The sequence below is a fragment of the Martes martes genome, assembly GCF_963455335.1.
Source record: "Martes martes genome assembly, chromosome: 4".
NCBI lineage: Eukaryota > Metazoa > Chordata > Mammalia > Carnivora > Mustelidae > Martes > Martes martes.
This window is the reverse complement of record NC_137891.1, coordinates 95,438,286-95,464,884: the sequence shown is the minus strand read 5'-3', so window position 1 is coordinate 95,464,884 and position 26,599 is coordinate 95,438,286. Positions and strand designations below refer to the sequence as shown.

The 26,599-nt window shown below is 40.8% G+C and overlaps 1 protein-coding gene across 1 annotated transcript in view; it reads right to left on the bottom strand.

The window, feature by feature from the left end:
* The window catches only part of PTPN22 (protein tyrosine phosphatase non-receptor type 22), a gene marked incomplete at its 3' end in the record, with an annotated part of 53,741 nt that extends 35,523 nt beyond the window's left edge, over nt 1-18,218 (bottom strand). The window contains exons 1-8 of the mRNA XM_080800549.1: nt 18,117-18,218; nt 3,919-4,027; nt 3,719-3,795; nt 3,465-3,560; nt 3,015-3,053; nt 1,015-1,086; nt 839-898; nt 92-234 (exon numbers count right to left, since the gene is read on the bottom strand). Of these exons, the coding sequence (XP_080656675.1) occupies nt 92-234; nt 839-898; nt 1,015-1,086; nt 3,015-3,053; nt 3,465-3,560; nt 3,719-3,795; nt 3,919-4,027; nt 18,117-18,203 (683 nt within the window). The 5' untranslated portion in view covers nt 18,204-18,218. The remainder of the gene's footprint in view (nt 1-91; nt 235-838; nt 899-1,014; nt 1,087-3,014; nt 3,054-3,464; nt 3,561-3,718; nt 3,796-3,918; nt 4,028-18,116) is intronic.
* Nucleotides 18,219-26,599: the final 8,381 nt, after the last annotated feature.

Here is a 26,599-nt window from a genome sequence, read left to right as displayed (position 1 = left end):
AGTCTGTCTTCCCTCAGGTACAGCAGGAGTCCTGACCACACTGTGACATTTGGTTTGTTTGGGGTGGAAGGTTCATAGAACAGCATCTTACCTGCAGTGAATGCATATGGGAACACTGACATCCTCTTGGTAAGAACGTACATCCCAGATGAGCTCCAGAATAGGGTCTATGGATGAAGGCACATCATGGTCTGGCCAATTCTTGTAATGAAACTGGTAGATAGTTCGAGTTTCCTATAAAAAAGAAGTAGCCAGAATAAAAGGAGAGTTCAGTGTCAGGACCCCACCTCATTCTACCACATGATTATTCTGACTTCCTAAGTAGCATCTCTGTCCTGTTGGCAATTTATGCTGCTTTCTTCTCTACAGGCCTCTAGGGCCCACGTGCCTTCTGAGAACAATTAAAAGTGATTTCAGGTAACTGACTATTGGTCTGTCTCTATCCGCCCCACTCACAAGAGGAGGTAGATATTAAGATAGTCCAAACCAGAGCTTCCCAACTGGTGTGCTTCACCGGTTCAGGTGGGTCACAGTCATGCTGGTATAGTAAACCCCTTTGCCATAGAGAGACTGGGCAACATGAGCTCTCAAGGTGGTTCCCAGCCTCTGTTCACCGCATAGCCTCTATTCATCCTACAAATATTATCATTTTATAAGTGTGCCGTGGTGTGTAATAGATTGGGGAGTAGGGATTACATCAAAGATCTCTTTTGCATATGAAGATTTATCAAGAACCTCAAGGGCCCACCACTCCTACTGTCTTGTGGCCAGCCCGAGTCACATACGTATTATTTGCTGCCGTAGGCTCTTGAGGTTACCACTCTAGGTCTATACTTACACTATTGAACTTGGCTTTTAGAGTCCTGATTATGTAATCGGATTTTCTATTTTCAGCTTCCTAAGAAGTAAATTCAAATATTAGTTATTTCAAAGACTAATGTTCAGAAACTAGTCTCTATAAAGTAGACCCTGGAGCATCTGCTCAGCCATAATGGAAACAGGCATCATACTCACACAGGATATGGAGAAAGGGCCAACTTGCCGCGGTAGCTCTCCTGGCTCAGTCCAGTAGCGCTCACACTTTTTCTGTTGCACAAAGCAGAATGTCATGACTCCCCTCCTGATATTCTAGTCTCTTCTGGGTAACAAAAGCCACTTCCTCATTCAGAAGCAAATTCACAAATTCATCTCTGTGTCCTTTACCTTAGGTTAGGACCATCTCCAACATCATGGTCTGGAATCTCCAAGGATGGGAAAAACACTAAAGGATATATCAATTTCAGACTTCCTAGAAGTCTGAAGAAGTAGAAATAGGGATCTGACCTTTTCAGTACAGAAGTCCCACCTTACCCACAGCTTTAAAGACCCGTGGTCTTTCAGTTACCTATAGTCCGGGATGGAAGATCAGTAGTAGCCTAACCCCATGTTGCAACACCTACGTCATTCCTCTCACTTCATCTCATCATGTAGACATCTGATCATCTTACATCATCATCATCAGAAGGGTGAGTACAGTACAATAAGATATTTTGAGGAAGAAAGAGATCACATTCACCTAACTTATAGTATATTGTTATAATTGTTCTATTTTAGTATTGTTGTTGTTAACTCCTACTGTGCCTATTCACAAATTAAACTTTACCATAGGCATGTATGCATAGAAAAAAACATAGTGTATATAGAGTTTGGAATTATCCTCATGTCAGGCATCCACTCCAGGCATCTTGGAGTGTATCCCACATGAATAAGGGGGACTACTATATTTCAAAGGGATTAACAGAGATCATGTCTACTAAAGCAAAGCTGTACAAGCCAAGTGAAAGCTTCTTTTTTTGTTAAAGATTTTATTTATTTGAGAGAGGGTACAAGGAGGGAATGGGGAGGGGCAGAGGGAGAGGGACAAGGAGACTCCCCATTAAGCAGGAAGCCCAACTGAACTCTGCAGGGGCTCGATTCCAGAACCCTGAGATCGTAACCTGAGCCAAAGGCAGATGGTTCCAACTGAGCCACCCAGGCACCCCTGAAAGCTTGGTTTTAACTGGAATTATGAATATCAACAGGAGGTAAGAAGAGTGCTATTCAACAGAAACATAATGTGAGCTACCCAGGCAGTTTTAAGTTTTCTAATAACCACATTCAAAAATGAAAAAAAAATGAGATTAATTTTAATAATCCATCTTAGCCAGTATATTTAAAAAAACATGTAATCAATAGAAAATAGATATTCAATATTTGACATTTGTCTCGGTCTTCAAACCCAGTGTGTATTTTATATTGACAGCACATATCAATATCTTAAATTACCATTGGAAACATTTTATTTCCATTTAGAGGTCATCAAGTATATGGTTGAAAAAATTCACATACCCAAGTTGTTCTAGACACTGAATTGAAAAACTGAATTTTTAAACTTAAACTCACTAAAATAAAAGGAAATATAATTGAGTTCCCTGAAACTAGTCATGTTTCAAGGGCTCGATAGTCACATGTGGCCAGTGGGTGTCATGTTAGACAACATGGGGTTAGAAGGGCTGACTGCCAGTTAAAGGTGCCTGATTAATAAAAGTGGGAAAATGAATGGTTACTTTAAAAGCATATCTTATCTTGGGGTGCCTGGGTGGCTCAGTGGGTTAAGCCTCTGCCTTCGGCTCAGGTCATGATCTCAGGGTCCTGGGATCGAGCCCCGCATCGGGCTCTCTGCTCAGTGGGGAGCCTGCTTCCTCCTCTTTCTCTGGCTCTCTCTGCCTACTTGTGATCTCTCTCTCTCTCTATCAAATAAATAAAATCTTTTTTTTAAAAAAAAGCATATCTTATCTTTACTTTAAAATAGAGAGTCTACTGGGAAAGTGGACAAAGGGAGTTCTTAGGTGTGAAAAGGGAGTCACTTGGTGTTCTCAAACTGACAGTTAATAAGATGAAGATAATTTTTAAGTAGGCACAATTAGGGAAAGTTCTATGACCAACTTTCCCCCTTCTCTTTCCTTTATCTTTAGGTCCACCAGAAAGCGACTCACCTTCCCCATCTCAAACTCCATGCATGCCATAACAATGACCTGGGGGGATGAAATTGATAGAGCATTGATGTAGTTAGAAAGAGCAGTTAACGCATGGGTTCCAGGACTATCTTTTTTTCTGTTTTGTTTTTTAACCCCCAAAAAGAAATCTTGGTAAATGATAAAATGTCGCTCCTGCCCTTCTTTCTGTCCTTACTTCCCTTTTTCCTATTCAAATCAGTAAATTCTTATTAACAAATGAATCTGTCAAGATATGAACTTTCATTTCCTTGAATACAGGTGACATTGTGATTTTAACAAAAATGTGCCTGAACCCTGAAATTCTAGTGACTTGGCCCCAAAAGGCACCGATTCTAATGCAGAGGAAACCACAGGCCCATATCCTGACACCCTGCCCCCTCCATCCCTAACAACTACAGAAGAGAGCAACAGAAGCAACTCTGTCCTTACCAGGATGCTGTATTCCCAGACCATCCTCCAGAAGTCCAGGAGAGTTGTAGACAAGGGTCCCTGGGTGGCAATATAACCCTTGGGTCCATAAACTCCCTAAAGGGGAACAGAAATTATATAGGATGACTACAAACGGTATCTTCTTCTTCTTGTCTAGTATCCTCTTCACCTTTTTTTTAGGTACCTAGGGAAATATGGTCTAATACCTCAACCCCTTGTTTAGGTACTAGAGAACTGTAGAATGCAGGGTGTACCTTAATGAAGTTGGCATTAATGTAGTCGGAATCTTCATCTGAGGTTATCAGGGACAGCTCTACTCGGCTGTGATCATCTATAATATAAAAGACAGAGCCAGGATAACTAAAAGGGCTTAGTCAGAGGGCTTACTGTAAGTCAGGACCTAGCACTGTGAACAGCAGATGCTATACACAGTGAATAGAGAAGCAAAACTTACAGGGCAAGATATCTTTATATCTGTTTTTCTTGATATTCGTGGGCATCTCAGCCACAGTGGTGGGATAGGTTTTGTCTGCCTTGTACTTGGTGGATTGTCTTTTCAGCTTCTGTAATAAAATTCCAAAAGTTAAATCCTCCTAGGGTACAGAGGGAAGAAGCTATCTCTAGACAGCTTTCCTTCTCTTCTGCCCAAACAGTCCACTTTTGCAACTGGTAACCTCTTCTAGAAGTACCTCCAACTCAGGACAGAGCCCCAGAGCATAAGGTCAGCAGACTTCAGTTTGGAGAAGTGAAAAGATCACACTTACAGCAGCTGAGCCACAAATAACCAAAACCTAGGGGTGAAACTAGCAAATATTTTAAAAGCCAATGTCTTTTTGAAGACAAACTATGTGTTCCACACAAACATCAGCTGCTAGAAGCTTACCTTCTTTACAGCTACTACAGGACTATTTTAAGTAGAAATGGAACTTAACCCAAATAAAGTCTCTCTATATCTAGCAAAATTTCAAAGATTTCAGTCCCAAAAGCAGTCTTCATTTATATATATATGAAGACTGCTTTATATATATATATTATATATATTTTATATATAAATATATATAAATATATACTATATAATTTATATAATATATTATATATATATATATATATATATATATATATATATATATAAATGGCAAGCCTACTCCTCAACCAAGCAATGTTTAAATAGTATCATATTCTGTTGGTAGAATGTGATCTGGACCAGGCTGGGACTGGCATAATATGGTTCAACAAGATTTCTCAAGATGGTGAAGTAACTCCGTGAAATTACTCCCATTTTCCAATATTCTACTACAGACCAGAATTTCGTGTCAGAGAAAATAATAGTCCCTCTTTAGCTCCTTAGGAATCAACCTGGTCCCAGACGTTGTTGAACTCCCTTATCGTTTAAAGAAACCGATTTTAATAGAACTGACCTTTATGAACCCTTACTCAATCTGAGAAAGAAAAGGGGGAAACATCTGTGATAGCTGACACATATTTGTTGAACTGAACTATGGAAAATAATTTTCAGTATCTACCCACTATTTAATGGTGCCTCAATCACGTGAAGAGCATTAACTACTTCCTATGGGTCCGATCCCTCAGGATCTACTCAGTCTTCATTTCTTTAACTTCCTTTTTGAAATCTCCTCCTCCCTTGGCCCTTACTAGTCTACATTATCTTGGTTGTCCTCCTTCTTCTCTGCCTTCTCACTCTGGGATACCACATACTCTTAGAGAAGGCCTACCAATGGGAGGGTTTAAAATTCATTTACCTGATGCAAATCAATTATAGTTCCAACCCCAATGGGAGAACTCTCCAATTTCTATACAGAGATTCGATTACCAAGTTCTAGTCCTAAATTCCTGGCCATGTCCTAGACCTTTCCACTTCTGCATCTTATTAGAGTCTCAGACTCCACACACTTCAAACTAAAATCAGCATCGTTCCCACTATCAATGACACTGGCATTATTTTTATCCCAGGCAACTACACACTGGAAACCGAGAGCCACTTGGGGTTCCCCGCTCCTGACAATTCCCACCTCTAACTGGGTCAGCAAGGTAAACTGATTCTTCCCATGCAGTATCTTGTATCGACCTTCCTTCCTATGTCTACCAGAGGTCCATTCGTTCAGACCCTCTACCTTAAAACTTGAACCGGTCCAGTTGCTTCTTAACTCACCTTCACACTTTTCTCTTTCCTCATTAAAATTCATTAAGGGACAATCATGCCAATTTAATCTTAATAAAAAATTGCTTTCCTTATCTCTCTCATGCCCAAGACAACTTCAATGAATCCCCCTTGCTACTGGGAAAGAGCCCAGACTGTTTAGCCAAGTACTTGAGATTCTCCCCAGTTGGACCCCGAGCAAATTTTCCCATATTCCCCACAGTCCTACCATTGTAAGGTGTCTTAAGACTGACTTCCCAGGAGACATAATACGTGCCCCATAAACGTTTAATAAATGCAGGAATAAATAAATGCAGGAAATAGGAATAAGCAAATGACTTCAGGTACCTAAAAATCTTTTTATAAATTTTTTAAAGATTATTTTTAAATTTTTGAGTAAACTCTACACCCAATGTGGGGCTCGAACTCACAACCCCAAGACCAAGAGTTGCATGTTGCCCTGACTGAGCCAGCCAGGTGCCCCAGGTACCAAAAATTCCTAACGTGGACCTAGGTTGTGGTTCTGAGGGATCCTAGCTCTCTGATTACATGCATTTCCCTGAAATGATCTCATTGTCTACACATATCCTTGTTTAGCCAATTTAACAGGCTTGCTTTCAGTCTATGTGAACACTTAACCAGAAAAATATATTTAAGGATATTAGAAAAAATGTATTTAAGATTGTCTACTAAAACAAGAACTATTTTCTTAAAAAAAAAAAAAGATTGACTTCTAGTTTCTTTTAAGATTATACAAATTGAAGGGCACCTGGGCAACTCAGTCAGTTAAGCATTCAACTCCTGATTTCGGCTCTGGTCATGATCTCAGTCATGAGATCAAGCCCCGTGTTGGGCTCTGTGGAGAGCCTTCTTAAAATTTTCTCTCTCCTTCCCCTTCTGTTCCTCTTTGCCCTGCATGTGCAAGCATCCTCTCTTTCTCTAAAAAAAAAAAAAAAAGATTATACAAATTGATGTCACCACCCGTTATATGTAGTATCATTACTTTAAGACAATGACTTTCCTTTTCTTTCTCATAAATGTATATCTGGTACTGCTTTTGCATTTCTCAGCCAAGGTTATGATCTATTTTGTTCCAGGGGGTAAAATGATAAAGAGAAATAAGAAAATAAAGAACTTCCTTTGAGTGACTGGCAACAAGAAAAAATAAAAAGGGGGGGTGTTACCTATTGTTGCTTAGTTGCTATACTTCATACAGTGTTTTCACATAATTAGGATATGTGTCTATCTGTAGGAATTTACTTAAGGACATTTACAATTACATCATTTTAAAAACTTGGGTGGGGCGCCTGGGTGGCTCAGTCATTAAACATCTGCCTTCAGCTTGGGTCATGATCCCAGGGTTCTGGGATTGAGCCCCGCCTTGGGCTCCCACTCAGCAGGAGGCCTGCTTCTCCCTCACCCACTCCCCCTGCTTGTGTTCCCTCTCTTGCTGTCTCTCTCTCTCTGTGTCAAATAAATAAATAAAATCTTAAAAAAAAAAAAAAATGGGTGAGGAAGGGAGAGCCTAAAACCAAGGTACGATGACAAAGAGATTAAAAAACGTCGTAGAAAATAGAAATTTCCTCCAATAAATCATCCCAATCCATCATTAGATTTCAAGATAGCTCTGGATAACTTGATGAAAAGCTGGGGTCATGAGATGTTTGTTAGCTGGGAGTTCTTAACACCAAGAATTCCAAATATCTAGAAGTTAATTAAATGGACACTTTGCAAATAATACATAATCGCTAAATTATTATACCACCTCAGAGTATAGGAATGTAAGCCTTTTCCAACTGAGGATGACAAAAGGGACAGACAGCCAGTGCCTTCTTAGTTGCTGGACCACAAAGACCAGTGTGAGTTCTTCTAATGACCATTTTTTCTGTTTCTAGACGTAGATCAGACACAGGTGACCTATAAGCAGGTGTACGGTCATTTCTTAAATTCTAGTTTCTGACTATGGTGTAAATTGCTGTGGATTTTCAGGATTAGATTTAGGGGGAGAGATACTGAACTGGTAACAATACAGTCTATTTTTATCACAAGAGGGATGCAAGTGGGCTAGTTTGAGAGTTTAACTAAGGACGTGCCACAGGCACATGGGAGACTATTAAAGAGTTCCACTCAAGTTACACTGATTTTTCAGCTGTCTCCACTCTTATGAACCTTTGGAATGATCACTTTTATGTTGCTATTCATTCTAGGACTGCTGAAAAGCTGTCAAGTCCCAGAACTGTTCCTCTTAGAAATCTCTAGAAAGGAGCCTGGTACATATTCCTTGTTACACTTGTTACAAGTGTAACATATTTCTTGTTACACTGTTTCTACTTGTTTGTTTTGCTTTGCTTGTCCAATGCTTTCTGAGAATGCTATAGGCAAAAAGCCCTTTTTGTAAGATACGCCTCTATTAATTTGGTAAAATGTCACAGATAAATATTGTGTGTGTGTGTGTGTGTGTGCGCGCGCGCGCGCGCGTGCACGTGTGCTTGTAAACCTGTTCTTGTTCAGCAGCCTCGACTGCCCCCTTCAACAATGGAACAGGATGGCTTTTTCTCCCCTACTCCTTCCTCCTCCTGGGGTCATCCTGCTGGATGACCAGGGTGATGTACTTTTAGCAAAACATCACATAGGAAATGCCTATGAAATTGTTCATTTGGGATGTGTGGAAGGTTTTTGTTTTGTTTCGTTTTGTTTTTAGATATCTTACCATGAGCTCAGATCACTGTGAAGGCCTTTTTTTAAAATTCCCCTTCTGTCCCTACCAGACCCGCAGGCTCCAACACCCCAAGAGAGAACAAAACAGAGCAGAATTAGGACAGAATCATGGATACACCTCACAGAAAAGGAGGAGCTTTGAGACTAGACAGCAAAAGTGCCTAAAAGAGAAATCAGAGCCGTGGCAGTGAGTTGGGGATTGAGGGGATAAGGATAGGTCAAAGGGGGAAGGTATTTCTCAGACAAGCACAAGGTATGAGGATGCACGTTCACTAGAGGGGGCACGAATGAGAGAAATCAGAGGCAAAGTTGCTAAGGGAATAAGAAAAGGGGCCAGCATCCCTCCTGGGCCCCGATCAGTTGGAATGTATGACAAACCAGATTCGGTGGATTCTTGATACGCTAATAATAGTACCTGCATTTGGCTTACAGGCTATACTATCCTTTTCCTTTCAAGACAGGTCTGGCCATAAAAATAGAAATCAGGACAGTCATTAGCATGTTCTTCTCACTGACTAGTAAGTTAATTACTCATAAATGGATTAAGGCCACTCCCAAAAGAGGACAGAAAGAAAAAGACAGCCCAAGACCATAATATCTTTGCCTTGGAGAACTATATCATTGTACAGAAGACCTTGCAAAAGTTACATTTAGGAGTGGGAGAAATCAAATTTGCCCCCCCCATCCCCGTGCTAGATGAGAGAGGGAGATCAGGTCAGGCTGTTTCCTTTAATGCCTACAACTACAAGTCAGTATGATCTATTCCAGTCCTCCAATCTGGCTCCAACTAGCCGGCCAAACAAATGAGAATTGGGTTTCAGTCCAATAGTCAGGTAAGTGAGTAGGTGGGTAAGCAAGAGCCAAAATGAGGTGAGTAAACCAAGAAGTTCAACTTGTTAGATACTTACAGTGTGAGGTGATGACAAGACATGTGTTTTGTTTTGTTCTTAAATCCTGTGAATAATTGAAAATGTGGGACTGGATGGTCCCTAGTTGAGAGGCTGGGGATGGAGTTGAGAGGAACTTGCTTTCAAAGGGATGTAATATATTTATCGTGGTGGTAGCAGCAAAAAAAATTTCAACTTCATGTACACAAAAGTCAAGAAATCCTGATAAGTGTGTTCAAGTGATAGGATGTTTCGCATAAATGAGTCGTTTCAATTGCACGGATGTTTGTGCACTCTCTACGTAGGACTTACTGTGGTTATGACTGCCCTGTTAGTATTGTTACTGTAAATAAATAATAGAGCTAGGATCCATCTAGATCTTCTCTGTGGAACTAATAAAACATACCATGCCTTCTCTTGTCTGTCTTGATAGGTCTCCAGAAGTTGCTACACTACTAGTCTGACTTCTAGTGTATTATAACCCAACATTACCATGGCCTTCACGACTGGGTATATTCTATTAGGGCTCATTGAATCCTCCATATTTAATAAATATATCTTTGTATTTGATATGTGCAGTGTTTACTTTTTATATAAAAATACCTCATCCCAAAGAAACATAAAAATCACCCTCCCCCCTTTCTCTTTTTGCTTTTTCTTGTTTAGATGGATTCAAGCAACACTAAAGGAAAATTTAAAATATAGATTTCTTAAATAAAAAGTAATGCATATTCATTGAAGAAATTTTAGAATACTGAGAAGCAAAACAAAATTATAAAAATTATCTAGGATCCCACACTACCCAGAGTTATTCATTCCTAATATTTTATATTACATGCCAATCCTTTATCTATGTGTGTAATAAAGATAGGATCACACTGCATATAGGGATTTGCAACTTGCTCTTTTTACTTATGAATTTCCGCTCTACGTTTTTAGTGATGGCAGAGTATTCCATTCTGTAGGGTGTAACAAAAATTATTTAGTCTATTCTTTCATATTATTACACATTAAAGGTGCTTCAATCTTCCTAAACAATAGTTCCAAACAATATTATTATAGGTAGCCAAAACCTATACAAATATCTTTCATTATTTTCTTCAGATAAATTCTTGGGAATGGTCAAAGAATTTGCCCACTATAAAGGCTTTTGATCTGTATTATCATTTATATATATATTTATATATCAGAAATGGTATACAAATTTTGCCTCCAGAAACATTACAAAAGCAATGTATGAAACTGCATGTTTCTCTGAACTCTGACCAACATTAGGATTATAATATTTTAATCATTAAGGCCATCTGGTAGCTTAAATGTTGTTGTTGGTATTTTTGTTATTTATACTTCTATTTGCAGTTTCTTCACTCCAAAACATTTTTTAGAAGGAAGAAGATACACCATAATCACATTACCCTATCTACATGAAGCCGTGTTCATATTTCTGTAATCCCATCCAGTCTTTGTTCAAATACATATAGCTCATATATGTACATTTAACGGAATTCTTGACACTTGCTAAGCTTTCACTTTTTATACACAATTCATACTTTTACACATGTTTTCTTTTAAAAAATATTTTATTTATTTATTTGACACAGAGAGAGAGAGAGAGAGAGGGAGAGAAAGAGTGCAAGCAGGAGGAATGGCACACAGAGGGAGAATCAGGCTCCCTGTCCAGCAGGGAACCCAACACAGGACTTGATCCCAGAACCCTGGGATCATGACCTGAGCTAAAAGCAGACGTTTAACCCACTGAGCCACCTAGGTGCCCCTTACACATGTTTTCTAAATGAAGACACTTCAACTGCCTCCAATGTAGAAAAGTATATCAAAGGAGTTTTAAACAAAATTGACCAGCATGTAATATACATAACCAAGTCTTGACCCATATTTCATACAATGACTGAAATGTACATGTCATAAAAACTACAATCAGTTGCAGTATTTAGCCAAAGGGAATACCTATTACTCTGCAAATTGTAATCTGTCTGATCAAGAATGCACTAATGGAAGTAGACAGCCCTCCTTAGCCTTGAAGACAAGATGTCCAGCACTGTCACTGTGTCCCTAGTGCTGGCCAGGAAAGAGTAGTGGCCACCAGCCTGAGGGTTCGAACAGGGAGGTGGTGACCATACCATTGCACTTGAGGCCACCAAAATCACTATGCTCATCAGGCAACTTTCTGGCTATAGTTAGTTTTTCTCCAAACTATTGAATATGCTATCAGTCATGCAAACTTCTATTCCGACAGTGATTTTTCTCCCTGAAAAATTAATAAATTGGCATTCTTGTTTCTGGTGAATTTCTCATGTATTTGCCTAGTTCTGATCAACTCGGAGCATGCTGACAAAACTGAATTTTTAGACTAGCAAAACTAAAGCCAAGACACTGGATTGTGTTGATCCAAAATAGTTAATACCATCCTAGGTGGCCACGTGACCTTGTTCAATGCATTTTGATCACAACACTGCAGTAACTGCATATATTCAACCCTGATGGAATTCATAAAAGTGATTAGAAAAACATTAAGACCCAGCTACATGTAACAAAATGGATGGATTTTATAAACATGATATAGAGAGAAAGAAAGAAGACATTAAAAAAAACACACAACAAATACATAACATGATTGCATTACATAGAGTTTCAAAATAGGTAAAATTAATCTCTACTGTTCAGTGATAAATACAGGTCTTGAAGCTACGCAGAAAGATAAAGAAAACAATTCACAGGTAAAAATCATAACCATTTCAGGACAGCATTTACCTCTAATGTAGTGGGGTTTGGGGGTAGCTGTGATCCAGAAGGACACCCAAGGGCTTTCCAAGGTGTAAGCAATGTTCCGTTCCTCCATCGGAGCAATGCTTGTCTGGGTACCTGCTTTATCCTAGTGCTAAATTGCATGTTTTTTTACTTTCTTTAATATTTTATTTATTTATTTGAGATACAGAGAGCATGAGCACGAGCAGGGGTAGGGGCAGAGGGAAAGAGAGAAGCAGGCTCTCTGCTGAGCTGGGACCCCAATATGGGGTTTGATCCTAGGATCCTGGGATCATGACCTGAGCCGAATGAAGGCAAATGCTTAACCAACTAAGCCACCCAGGGGCCCTGTCTGTATTTATTTATTTTTATTTATTTATTTTTAAGAGGCTCCATGTCCAGAGTGGAGCCCATATTGGGGCTTGAACTCACAACCCTAAGATCAAGACCTGAGCTGAGATCAAGAGTCAGATGCTTCACTGACTGAGCCATCCAGGCACCCCTCGTTTGTGTGTGTGTGTGTGTGTGTGTGTGTGTTTTCCTCATGTGTGTGTTTAAAGCACTTTTCTGTGTACATGTTATATTCCACAATTTCTTCAAGTTTAAAACGTTCAAGCCAATGTATAAACTGGGGGCAATAGAGTCAGGGCTAAGAGCACAGGCTTAACGTTAGATAGCTCTATTTCAGATCCAAGTTCCACTACTTAATGAACTGCATGACCTTAGGCAAGTTGTCCCTCAGTGTCTAGGACTTGCCAGACATGTGCTAGGGGCTGCAGATACCAAGATAAGCACAACTAAATGTGAGCCTTATCTTTGTGGTGCTTCAGACTGATAGGAGAGCAGATGTTAATCAAATAATCACACAAAGAGATGTAAAATTCGAACTGTGATAAATCCCATGGAAACCTTAATAATGCTGGGGGCAAAAAAAAAAAAAAAGAGAGATGTAAAAAGAAATGACAGACGTGGCTGACCGAGAACGTAAAATAGGAGATTTGTTGGATTTGGGGGGGGGGGTCAAAAAAGGCTTCCCTGAGGATATGCCCACCAAATTGAGATCTGAAGAATTACGAAGTATTAACTAGGTGAAAAGGAGTCTGAGGGAATATTCAAGGAAAGGGAACAGCATGTGTGCAAAGGCCCTGTGGCAGAAGCAGCATGACAAGGACAAGAAGCCCAACATGCTGTGGGAAGTTGGAAAAGCCCTCGAGGGCTGGTCCATGCAGGACTTTGTATTGTAAGGGATTCTTTGGGAAGTAAACGAGGCTGTGTTTGAGCATAGAGCGTGGAACACAGTTCCATGGGTCAGTTACTGTTGAAAGTAGATGAACAGACAACTTATAATGAGAAAATGCAGGTTGAAAATAACCATGGAGTATAGAGTTGTGGAATCTCTATGCTGTACACCTGAAACTAATGTAACACTGTGCATCCAGCTATACTTTGATTATAAAAAAAAAGAAAAGAATCAGAAAATTTTTTGAGGCTTCAAAATCAAATAAATAAAATTAACACAACGAAGTACTATTTTACACTAAATTGGGGGCGGGGAGTAGGATGTTAGGATGCAGTATAGAGGTTAAGGGCTTTTTATGAGGCCAGTTTCAAGTCCTGGCTTTGCCATTTCATGGCTTAAATGAAGATAATGCTTTCCTCTTGGGGTTGTTGTAGTGATTAAGATTATATACGGTAAACCACTTAATGCCTAACATATGGTAAGGAGTCCAAAAGATTTATTTTCTTGTATAGTTATTAAGACTAGCAAGGTGGTAGAAAAGATGATACACTCAGACTTTGCAAGTTAGAAAAGCTCTTTGAAAAGCACATTTAGCAACACTTAGCCCATTAGATGCTAAGACTCTTTGACCTGGTAATGATACTAGCCCCAGGATATAATTCAAAAGAAGAAGAAAACCACATGGACAAGCACATTTATTGCATGTTATTAATAATCGTGAAAAATTAGAAATAATCGAAATATCCAAGAAAAAGAAAAAATCAAATTACTTGGGTGTCTACCACACGTCAGGCATTTTATGTATTTATTCCATTTTTCTCGCATCATTCTGCAATGTGAATATTTATTTATTCCCACTTTTTAATGACTTTGTTCAAGGTCACGGAGCTAATGATGGGCAGAACCTAAATCTAAACTCAGGTTTATATGACACCGAAGTCATTATAAATATAGATGGTAAAGCAAGACAACCTGAACTTAAATCTCTGTTCCACCACTTCTTAGCTCTCTGGCCTTGAGCGAGTCAATTAATCTCTCAGTTTCTTCATCTGTAAAATGTACAGTACCTTCTTCAATGGATTAAATGACTTGATATGTAAAGGTGTTTAGAACAGTTTCTATAAGAAATATGGAAATATTAGCTATTATTATGAGCATTATTCTTTCATTATGCCATGCTCCATCAAAAGCCATAAATATAGATTTTAATTAACATGATAATTTTGGTATAATATTAAGTGAAAATATGAGAATACAAAATTGTATCTATGCTGTCATTATAACAATGTAAAAGGCAGTATATAAATGGATAAGAACTAGAATTTCCACACCAACTAGACTGTATTTGTTGGGATATTGGTCCTACAGTGAATTTATTTTCTTTTAACTTGCAATAATATTGTTTTATATGAATACAACAATATGGGGTGCCTGCGTGGCTCAGTCGGTTAAGCGTAGGACTCTTGATTTCCACTGAGGTCATGATTTCAAGGTCATGAAATTGAGCCCCAAGTCAGGCTCTGTGCCAGCCAGGAGGGGAGTCTGCTTGAGATTCTCTCCCTCGCTCTCTGTCCCCCCGACTTTCCCTGCAAAACCCTGGGCTCTCACTCTCTCTCTCTCTCCAAAAAAAAAAGAGAGAGAGAGAGAGAGAAGGAAAGAAACTATACTGAGGACTCACGCGCAGGCTAAAAACCCTTTGAGGAACTCAGTGTTACTGGCTGAAGCAAGACACTACTGCATAAGGATTCATTTTCCGGGCTCTGAAATGACAGATCCAGCTCTAGCTTCACATCTGCAGCTGAACAGCGGCGTGAGCTTAGGCCAATTACTTAACCTCTCAGAGCCTCAGTTTTCTTATCTGTGGGTCAACAATCATAACGACAAGATCGGTTTTGGGTTTTTTTAAATGAGTAATAAATAAGATAATGAATACAATACCTCCTTGGCACCCCACCAAGACTATCACGATTCAGTATTTACTGATGTAATTAGCTGTTTAATGTCTGCCTGTCTATGGCATCCTCTGATGTCTTAGGAGATGAGCTCCACCAAAGCAGGGCATTGTATCTTGCAGCATCTAACACTATGCTTTGCACATAGTAAGCGCTCAGTAACCACGTGAATGAATGCGTGAAAAGCTTATAGTCGTGGCAGTTTCCACTCCAGTAAGAGCCAAGTTTAGTGGAACTAAACTTCCACTAGTTTCATGGCAGTTTCCGCTACAGAAAGGTGATTGAATTTAGTGTTGACAAAGGAAAAGTCCTAAGCTCCATGGTATTGGTTTCAGGCATCATACCAGCGCCATGTGCTCTGTGCGCAGATACACAGCCAAGGGGGTGGGGGCGGGGACTGAAATCCAAACCTCGGACCTGGCGGGAGGCAGAGTACACAGATTGTCTCCCTGGAACCAGAGGTGACTTTCTATAATTCCCACAAAGTCACTACCATTTAGGCTAGCGCTGGCCTCATGTCACAGAATTAGTGCTCCAACCTCAAAAACATCAAATCCTGGGAGAATACGTCAAAGGGTTGAAGGTGGGATGGGGGACAGGACCCTATGGAAAGCCCTTCAAGTTAATGGCAGTATTGACCTGTCCAAGCAAGCAACTGAGACCTGTTCACCACCACCCAACTCCCCCAAAATGAATGTCTCTGGTATCTCAGCTGAACCTTTAGGTGGGGCTGAGGGCAAGACTCTGTTTTTCCACTGGAGGACATGAGTCAGTGAACAGTGCGGTGCCACTTAATCACCACCCAAAAACAAGGTCCTTAAAACCAAGAGCTAGAAAAGCAAGGAAGTGATTAATATAAAAGTCAGGATAGTGATTATTCCCTGGGCGGGACAGGGCAAGACATGGTGGGGGTGGGGATAGGGGTGGGGGTGGGGATAGGAGTGGGGGTGAGGGACCTGCTGGAGAAGTGATATAAAGGGGTCTCCCTGAGTTGGAGAATGTTCTAGGCCTTAACCTTGGAAGTGGTGGCTTTATAATTTTCTAACAATGTATTATGTTTCACAATTTTAGACAGCTGAAAAAAACATGAACTATACAATGTTTTTAAGCAGGGGAAACTGACCAGGTTTGTATTATTAGAAGATCAATTGGGTATTGAATGGAAAATAATATTAGTCAAGTTGAGTTGGTATAAGGGCTTCTCTCACAACATATAATCACTCAGTCATAATACCCAATCACTCAGCTTTACAGAGTGTTTTCACAGCTACTCTCTGAGATCAGAATGTCAGGTCCATGAGCACAGAGGTGTTGTCTTGTTCATGGCTGTATCCTCGGGGCCTAGAACTAAACTTCGTACACAGGAGGGGCTCAATAAATATTCCTGAATGAATGAGCACATTTAACTATTACCGATATTTAATCGTCACGACAACATGTGAGGATCCGTAGGATGTGAATTATCATTCCCATTTTGGAAGTCAGGGAACAAAGACTTGGGGAAATGAAGGAACACATCAAAGAGTTGATAATTCGGTTGATGAGAGACTCATGATTTGATTTCAGGTTTTCTGCTTCAACTCTCTTGTTTTTCCCACTTCTTTGCATCTAAAGAGCCAAGGCCTCAAGTTTTTAGAGCCCTGAAACACCAGCTGGAAGTATTCCAAAGTACATAATAGGTACTATCAGATATCCCATGTCCTCTGCTGTGCTAGGTTATAGGATGAATGAGGCCTACCGCGCTGCTGATGGGTCAGTTACCACAGTCCCATCAGAAGAGATGCAACGTTTCCCTGGATAACCAGATCTAGTCAGCCCTACTCTCCTTGGCACTCATGTTTGTCTCCATGCCCCTCACTTGTCTCTACTCCCCATCCCAGCCATTCCACCCCTCCAAGCAAAAGAAGCTTAAGGAAACCCTGTTATTGCAAAAAACACAGGTTCTCATTTTTCTCCTTAAGAAAATACACCAGAAAAATAAAAGAAGAAATAAAGAAATATGGCAGCCGGTAGTTTTGGGGCTCAGGGGCCCTTGTCATCCAGGTGGAATTCCATGGGGAGGCTAACACATAATGTTCCATGAAAAGTTAATCTTGGTTTCTTTCTTCTTAATATTAATTAAAAGTAGTCATTTGAGGTATAAAGCACAACTCAGATACCTAGGAACTTCAGATGTTCGATTAATGTTGAGTATTTATACACCTGGAATTATGTAGGCCTTCCATAGTAATACTAGTCCAACTCCAAAAACTAGCAAACACAGTATTTAAAACAGTATTTGGAGATAATACTTAAAACACACAAGCCACTTAGAAAAGCTGAAGTTTGGGGGGTGCCTAGGTGGCTCAGTCTGTTAAGTGTCTGCCTTCAGCACAGGTCATGATCCCAGAGTCCTGGGATGGAGCCCTGCATGGGGCTCCCTGTTCAGCGGGAAGCCTGCTTCTCCCTCTCCCACTCCCCCTGCTTGTGTTCCCTCTCTCGCTGTCTCTCTCTCTCTCTCTCTCAATCTGTAAATAAATGGGTGAAATCTTAAAAAAAAAGAAAGTGAGTCTTTAAACAAAAACAAAAACAACAAAGAAAGAAAAGTTGCAGTTTGGGACATCTGGGTGGCTCAGTGAGTTAAGTGTCTGCCTTTGGCTCAGGATCCTGGGATTGAGTCCCATTTTGGGCTCCCTGCTCAGCAGGAAGCCTTCTTCTCCCTCTGTCTGCTGCTCCCCCCCCCCTCTCTGACAAATAAATAAATAAAAATCTTGGAAAAAAAAGAAAAAACTTGTAGAAAAGTTGGAGTTTTAGGTTGCCTTTCTCCCTTCTTGCCCTGCACGGTCTGATACGCACATTTCATCCCAAGAGCAATTTGGTCTAGGAGAGTTGGACCATCCTCATCAGCTAAACAGTCTGTGTAACTCCCCTGAGAGTGTCACATGGAGGACTCACCAGAAATTCACCGGCAAACTCCTCTTTGTCAGTTTTCTTGCTTTGGGCCTCCTCCAGGAATTTGTGCAGAATTTCCCTTTGGTCCATGCTGCAGGACAAGAGAAACGGTCTGCCAGTGGGTGAAGGGAGGGCATGTCATATGTATGTCATGGCCGAGATACCACCAAGGAGCCAGGGCTGCCGCTGGAGCAGAGCATGTTGAAGGCTGTGGTTAACTGACTTCATCACAAGCCCTAGAGGAAATTAGTGCGCAACCAGCTTCTGTGGTCACACAACAAAGCCATCATCACTCCAGGGCCCTAGCGCCTTCCTTCTCAAGGAAGGAACCCGGTTACAACTCGAGTTGCAACAAACAAGAGGCTAACCAGAGCATCACACGTGGTCTGCTTAGCTCCGAGACTGTTCCACTCCATCCCTTTTAAGCAAGATTCACCTTTTTTCTTGTTTCCTAGAGAAAAGGCAGTGTGCCAGGTCTCACGGATGGGATCTGCCTCTCCCCATTTCTTCAGGGAACACAAGGGCCCTGTTGATACCTTCTGTTTCCTCACATCCCAGATGAACTCAGCCAAGTTCAGCTAGGGCCAGAAAGCGAGGCAGACACTGTTTGGAGTTAAGACATCTTCTGCCTGTGCTACTCTCCCCAAAGTGTCTTGTCCATGTGATCAGTGGGAAATTTCTGTTCATCAGAGAAGGCATTTTTGTTCAGAAATTTTAAGTATGCCGTATAGACCTCAAACTCTCTTTTGGATGAACCAAAGTCAGCTGTTTCTGACAGCCTGTGTCTCTCCCAGGGCTGGGGAAGTGCCGAATTGGTTAAGGGAAGTATTGTTGATTTCAGGACTGAGCCGTGATCTATGTGGGATCCAGGAGCACAGTGGCCCCCATGAGGAGCACCTGACCAGGAAGTTGGCACAATGTCTCCTTATGCAATGCTAGTTAACTATAAGGAACAGAAAAAGAGTAAAATCACCCACCTTGCTGGCAACAGTGTAACTTTCAGGGCGGAAAGCATGAGCTGAGTCTAGAGAAGACATTCTACCCTCCCAACTGGTGCCTTGGAAAAGGCCATCGCTTCAGGAAGCCACGCTGTGCATGTGGCATTTTGGCCCTGTTTGACAGGTGGGCTGTTCTAGAAAAAGCTTCCACATCTCAGCTTGAATAAATCCTCTCCTCAATGGGTACAAACCTACTTAAGACTGTCTCATACAGAGTGAGCGCAACCCAAAATCAGCATATCGTCTTTGCCTGAGGACAGAAGTTCCATAAATAATTGTTAACAAAATTAGTCTGAAATAATCCTGAAGAAAACTGGGAAATGTGCCATGAGAGCTTCCTCTATTTAAGATATTAGCAATCCTTTCTGTTTTGCATTATTCAGACTCCCTTCAGGAAATCATGACTCCAAGCACTGTGAAGTCGCCTCCACTTTATTGAGCCCCACAGCAGGAAAGGAACAGTGTTGGAGGGATCCCGCTTATAGGCAGGCAAAGCCAATAGAGAATTGCAATCCTGAACCACATAATAAATTAAAATGAAGCATAGTTCTCCAACAATACTTGTTGAGAGCGGGACAGTATTTCTCCAATTAGCATTAAAGGGGAATTTTTTGTTGCGCTAACAAATGAGATGTTTAATTTGGTTATTTTAAGACATATAAAATATGGCAGGGGGAAGACTTCAAAAGCACAAAATCTAAAGTTCACAATAACTAAAACTCTTTAAAACTATGTTATGAGGTTTAATGAAGACTAAGTGATGCAGAAAAAGCTCAATTGTGTAAGTGCTGGGATCAAGGGTACTTTTTTAAAAAAATATTTATTTATTTGATAGACAGAGATCACAAGTAGGCAGAGAGGCAGGCAGAGAGAGAGAGAGAAGCAGGCTATCTGCCGAGCAAAGAGCCCAATGTGGGGCTCAATCCCAGGACCCTGGGATCATGACCTGAGCCGAAGGCAGAGGCTTTAATGCACTGAGCCACCCAGGCACCCCTTTTACTTTTTAAAAGTCTTTTAAAATTCTTATGCCATTTTTAATTACAAAAAAGATATAAAAATCCAACAATTGGCTCAACAAATTTATTGAGTGCCCACTAAATGCTAAGCAGTATAGTAGGACTGGGGAGGCAGTAGCGAACAAGCCAGAATATAGTGAAAAGAACCCTTAACCACTTAATAAAGCATCTCAGGACTAAGACACAGATGTAATTACTAATTAAAATAAAAACATTCCAAAGTAACTTGCTCCTTTGCAGAGTATTAAAGCATAATCCGAAAAAGAAAATGATTTTCCATATTTTAACGAGAAAGAGAGTTTCATAATCTGTCCCCTTAGAATGTAATCACTTCCAACCAAACCAGAAATTTACTAATTAATAAACAAAAAGAGACCTAATCAAATAAGATGTAGTGTTCTTTTTCTCAGGCTCATATTTCAGAACAGTCTCTAACTTCAGTCTCTTCTTGGGGAGAGCTAAGGTAGAGACAGATAAGAGGTGAGGAGAGGCTCACTGAGATGCCCTCTGTAGTCCTTTTACCCTGAATATAAGAATCTAAAAATAGTGTCTTAGCAGAACTGCAGATTTTTTTTAAAGCAAACAGCAATTCTTAGGAGTCTGTTCCACTCTAAAACCAAAAGAGACAGAAACATGGTGAAATAACTAAACCTCAAAAACCCACTTAGCTGAAAGACCATTTCCTGAGTAGACCACTCAAGTGAGCAAAAAACAAAACTGAAGGAGAAAACAAAAAACTTCAGTTTTATTTTTAACAAATCTAAGCTGCTACTTAATTGTTCACACTTCCTTCTACAGATACTCACCGGTGTCTACAGACAATAGGGGCATCATGCTTTTTGATAAAGATTCTGATGACTCATTTATATCTTGCGGGAAGATCAAGAGCTGGGGGAGGGGAGGAATATCTTATACAGCAAAGACTGGCAAGTACCTAAAAGAATTTGTGAATTTGTGGTGAAACATTTAAACCAGTCTGGTGTAAACCCTGAGTGAACGCAACAATTCCATGCAGTAAAAGACCCACACAAGCTCTCTGTCAGAACCCTCAGGGGTGGGTTCTAGTGGAAAGTAAAAGTGAATGAGCACCTGAAGAAGACCGAGGAAGGAACGCCTCACTGCTGCCCCCTGCGGCTCTGTGGAGTGTTCAGGAGGAAGAGGACAGTAGGGAGGAGGGCCTGTCACATAGTCACCTGCAACAGCAAGAGGGAAGTGTGCCAGTGTAAGGGGAAACATCATTGTCACAGAGGTTGGAATTAGGTGACAAAAAAAAAAAACCCAAAAAACAAAAACGAAAACAAAAAAACTTGAACCGGAGAGAATATCAGGGGAGATTATTAGGACAATGATTATTAGCTAATGGGAAATACACTCAGGTTTCTCAGCACATCCTTCTCTCCCTCTGCGGAGCCTGTCCTACCCTGGGGAAGCCACTTACCAATCTTCGCTTCCTCTTCACTATGCCTGCCTTTCTCTGCCTCGCAGGGTCATTGGTTTGTTATGGGTTCTATGTATTATCTGTGAGACACTGGGTTCTTTGTGAGCATGCCCTGGGTCACCAAGGCCTGCCTGTCCTTTCTCCTCAACGTCTTGTAGACTCAAGCAGTCTTTTCCATTCCCATGTGGACCTCCGGGCCCTTTTGCACATGTGGACTGCTGCAGCAATCGCGGCAATCTCAATGCACTCTCACCTAAATTCCATGCTTGCATCTCCTAGAACGAAGGCTGGATAAATGTTATTAAAACTCCACTTTAATGCTCAAAGACCTGAAGTAGTTACCCATGGTCTAGAGGAATGCATCCAGATTCTTCCACTTGCCACAAAGCCCCTCCCTGTGTGTCCCCACCCAAACGACCTAGCCACATCCCCCACAGGCTTTGCTCATGCTACTGCCACCTCTTGTGCTCCTTCTCGCCCTTCCCCTAATTTTCGTCAAGACGAAAGTAAAGCTGTAAATCCTGGTTACTCTTTTCTTCAACAATTCTGCCCCTGACGCCATCTCACCAACAAACTTCTCTCAGGAGGCCTCTTCTCGGAATTACGTCTTTATATTCAGCCATAGCCGTTTTCTTCGTTTTTTCACGTGTTCCTTGTCTCCCATAAGTTAATTTAGGAGAGTTAATTAAAAAAAAAAAAACCACATAAACGGCCCACTGGTGTTTTAAGTTTATCAAAGGCAATGATAGTGTCTTCTATATGTGTCTATGTAACCCTCAGTGCTCAACCCTGGTCTTGAGCACACATGAAATAAGCCTATGGTGATCAAGGATGCTACATAATGTGGTTGGCTGTTGGTAAGACACCCACCCCGACTTGCTTACTCACTGCAACAATGACTCCAGGTCTCCTGCCCAGCACTTTCATTTTGCCAGGAGCAGATGGGCCTTCCCTACAGGGACATCAGGAACCTGGCAAAGAGCACTTGCCTGAGGGCTGCTGCCCAGCAGCAGGGGCCATTGTTATGGAAGGAATGGGGCCGCCATCACGGAGGCAAGAGTTCAGCCCTGCAGGGCTGCCATGGCTGGGGTAAGAATGACCTCCTTCCTCTCCACAATAGATCCAGTTCCCCTTCTGTAAAAGGACATGGGTGAAGCTTACACAAGAAGCTTGTTCCTTTGCTTTGTGTTTTTACCTCACCCACAGCAGGAAAATCCCCTCCCCAGCTTCTGGTCATGATAGCTTCTGGTCACTACAGGATTCCGAGACCTCATCAAGCTCTTCAGTTCACCTGCTGTGAACTTCGTAGTTACCTCCCCACATTCCACAGGAAATCATGCTCTGCCTTTGGTTTCAGAAACGCAATCCTCAGAGGGCAAAAGTCCACTGATGATTTCCAATTGATGCAATTTACCTTTTTTTTTTTTTTTTAACTATTGGGCTTGGCACCTTGTTCAAAATCTAATCAAACTTGAAGTTTATCTTTCATTTGATTGTTTATTGAGTCTGTTTGTTTATTCATTTAATGAATACTTACGAGATCTATATACATGCAAGAGAATGGGGACAAGGGGTGCTACAGATGTGTACAACAAATTGTCTTCATTCAAGGCTCTTTTATACTTGTAAGGAAGCTAAGTACACAAATAACTATAACTTAAGGCCATATGTGGTAAGGCCATAAATGTTATGCTAACAAAATTTTGAGGAGGCAAAGATCTGGATAGCCTTCATAGAGGAAGCAGTATTTGAGTTAGGCCCTGAATATGTCAAAGAGCCTGAGAAGAAGCAATATGAAAGAGAGAAAGAACAGTAGGAGTTGGGTGGCCTATTGAGTGGCTCAGTCTGATGGGAGCCTTGGTTCTGTAGAGTCCTGACTGACAAGGCTAGAAAGGGCAGTTGGAGACAGACCCTGAGGGAATTTGAATACCAGGTTGAAAAGTCAGGCTTTATTTGACGGGCAGTGGAAAACCGGTGAAGGTTTTGTTTTAGTAACAACTTTATGAGGTACTACTGACATATAATAAACTGCACATTTCGAAGTGCGTGGTTTGATAAGTTTGAAATGTGTACACAGCCATGAAACCATCACCACAATCAGGATAAGGAACACATCCAATCACCTTCAAAATTTCCACTGGAAAATCTTAAGAAAACGGCAGTCAAAGCAATGTTTCTCAATATCTTTTTTTAAAGAAATGGTCCCTTCTGATAAATTTTTTGGAAGTCTCATCACCTCCTCCAGTAGTATATAAATTTTCAAAATGAATTATGTCATATCTAAAAATGGATCAAAAGAATAGACAAGGAACCATGGCTTTGGTGAATCTGGTGGCAGTATATAGGACAGACTGGTGTGGGACAAGCCTGGAACAGAATGATCAATTAACAGCCTAAGATGCTTGGCAATAAACTCTTGTGAGAGAATTAGAACAAAAAGAAAGAATAAGTGAGGAAGACTAATTGTGTGTGTAAGACTGGAAAGAGGGAACAGGGAAAAATGACTAAGTTTTCGAGCTAGCTGGATGGCCATCTGGGAAAGTATAGGGGATAAGAAAGGTACATAGACATGAAGAAGTAGAGCTTGTGGATGTGGATTTAGGAAGAAGGGAAATAAGTCAGATATGAGAATCACCCACATTGAGGGGAGAGGTAAAGCCAGAAGGCTGGCTTGCCTTTGTGAGACACAGTGTCAGTGGAGAGAAAAAAGTCAAGGAAGAATTTTATGAGCTCCAAATCACAGCAGCCGCAAATTGTTAATGGTATAGTTCTCAAAATAGTCCAGAAACTGGGCTAAGCCCTTCCCACAGTGTATCGTTTCATCTATCCCTCACCACAATCCTACGAATTAGTAACCAAATCATTTCTCTTTTAGAATGTGGAAACTAAGGCACAAAGGAATTGGATTACTGGCCCAGTGTCACGTGACTAGTCTATGGTGAAACTAAATTGTTAAAATCAGACAGTCTGAAGGTATCCAGAATCTCTGGGCTACGTGTTTTCTTTCTGCCACCCCACCACTTCAGCCCTCCTGGGAGAGGGTGATTTTCCTATTCACTTGGTATAATCCCCAGGGGCACGATACCCTTAATCTCAAGATACTTGGAGCCAGATTCATATTCTGACGTTTCATTGGCAGTGTAGCATAAAACAGGGAGCTGCTATAGCCAAGTGGGAAAAGACAAGACAAAGAGGAGGCTGCTGGCCTCTGACATTTGTCATTTACTTTGTCAGCTTATTGAGATATAACAGACATATAACTTGTATAAATTTAAGGCATACAACGTAATGATTTGCTCTATGTATGTATTTCGAAGTGATTACCACAATAAGGTTGGTTAACACATCTATCTAGCTAAAAAATTCATTTTGGGGCATCTGGCTGGCTCTGTCAGTGGAACTTGTGCCTCTTGATCTTGAGATTGTGAGTTTGAGCCCCCTGTTGGGTGTAGACATTACTTATAAAAAATATATAAATAAAAAAATAAATAATGTGGGGTGTGTGTATGTGTGTGTGTGGTGAGAACTTTAAAAATCTACTTTTTTAGCAACTTTTCAACATATGATATGATATTGTTAATTACAGTCACCATGCTGTGTATCACATCCCCAGACCTTCTTCATCTTATAACTGGAAGGTTATACAACCTTTGCCCTCCTTCACCTATTTCTCCTACCTCCCAAACCCTGCCCCTGACAACCACCAATCTGTTGTTTCTCTATCATTCAGCTGAGATTGCATTTACTGAGAATTAATTCAAATACATAGACACAATTTTATTTCATGAACAAAACAGCATTGGTCAAAGTGAAAATAGTGATTTCACCCAAGAAGTAAAATACCACAAAACCTACCATGTTGAATTTACTGTAATGTAAGGGACAAAGGAATACACTGAGTGTCTAAACTTGGTAGCAAAAAAAAAAAGCTAACTTCTACTTAAGAGAAACATGAAATCTCATTTGGGATTACGAACCTATTGCGATTTGCCCATGAAGAGAGGAAATAGCATAACTTGAAAAAGTCAAAATATAGTAGCAGCGCTACATATTTATTTCTATGCATTTAGGGGAAACAGATAGCTGGTTGCTGGAGGGAGGGGATGTGGTTACACTTGAGCCAAACTGTAACCAAACCATTAATGTCTCTCTTTAAAAATAGATATAGCAATGCTTTTCTTCTTGACAATCCACTAAGTCATCTAGCCTTGGGGCTTATGAATGTAAGAGTCTCTACGTGATGATTGCCTACTAATCTATGAGATTATGAAGGATTATTACAAGATACACTTGTAGATATCACAGGCTTCACTTCCAGTCACTTAAGGTAGGGGCTGGGGAAATGTAGACCCTCTACTGACTTGACTATCCAGGGGTCCTGGAGCTTTGTGATTTGCCAAAGAGCTCAAGAAAGTGTGGACTATGCAGGAACTGACAAACACTCTTAGATTAAATTCTTAAAAAAAAAAGAAAAAAGAAAAGAAAAGAAAAGATTTGTCCTGCGTACCACTGTGTTTGGCACGAATGATCAGGATTGCAACAGAATTTAAATTCTTTGAAGAGAAATGTTCATTTAGCTTTTAGCTTCAAAGCAGGGGTCTACATGCCTTTCCTTAAGGGCCAGATAGTAAATACGTTTTATAGGCCATTAGGGATCTGCTGCAATTCCTCAGCTGTGCCGCTGAAGTGCTAATACAGGCATGGGCAACACAGAAACAAGTGAGTGCAGCTGCTTGCTGATAAACCTGTGGACACAAAAAGCAGCAGGCAGGATTTGGCCGGCCCCTGTTCTAACGTGAGTGTGCTCAAGTCCTATATGGACATAAGAATCCCCTTTGGAACTGGCTAAAAGGGTTGGCTCCTAGGCCCCAGCCTCCCTCTATAGAATCAGAATCTCTAGGGATGGGGCTTGGAAATCAGCAATTCATAAAGTCCACAAGTGATATGTAAAGCACTTTTTGGTTTGAAAAACACTGTGGTATGCAGTTAGTTTCATCTAAGCTGGGATGGCCCCACTGTCCTAGATGTGGGCCA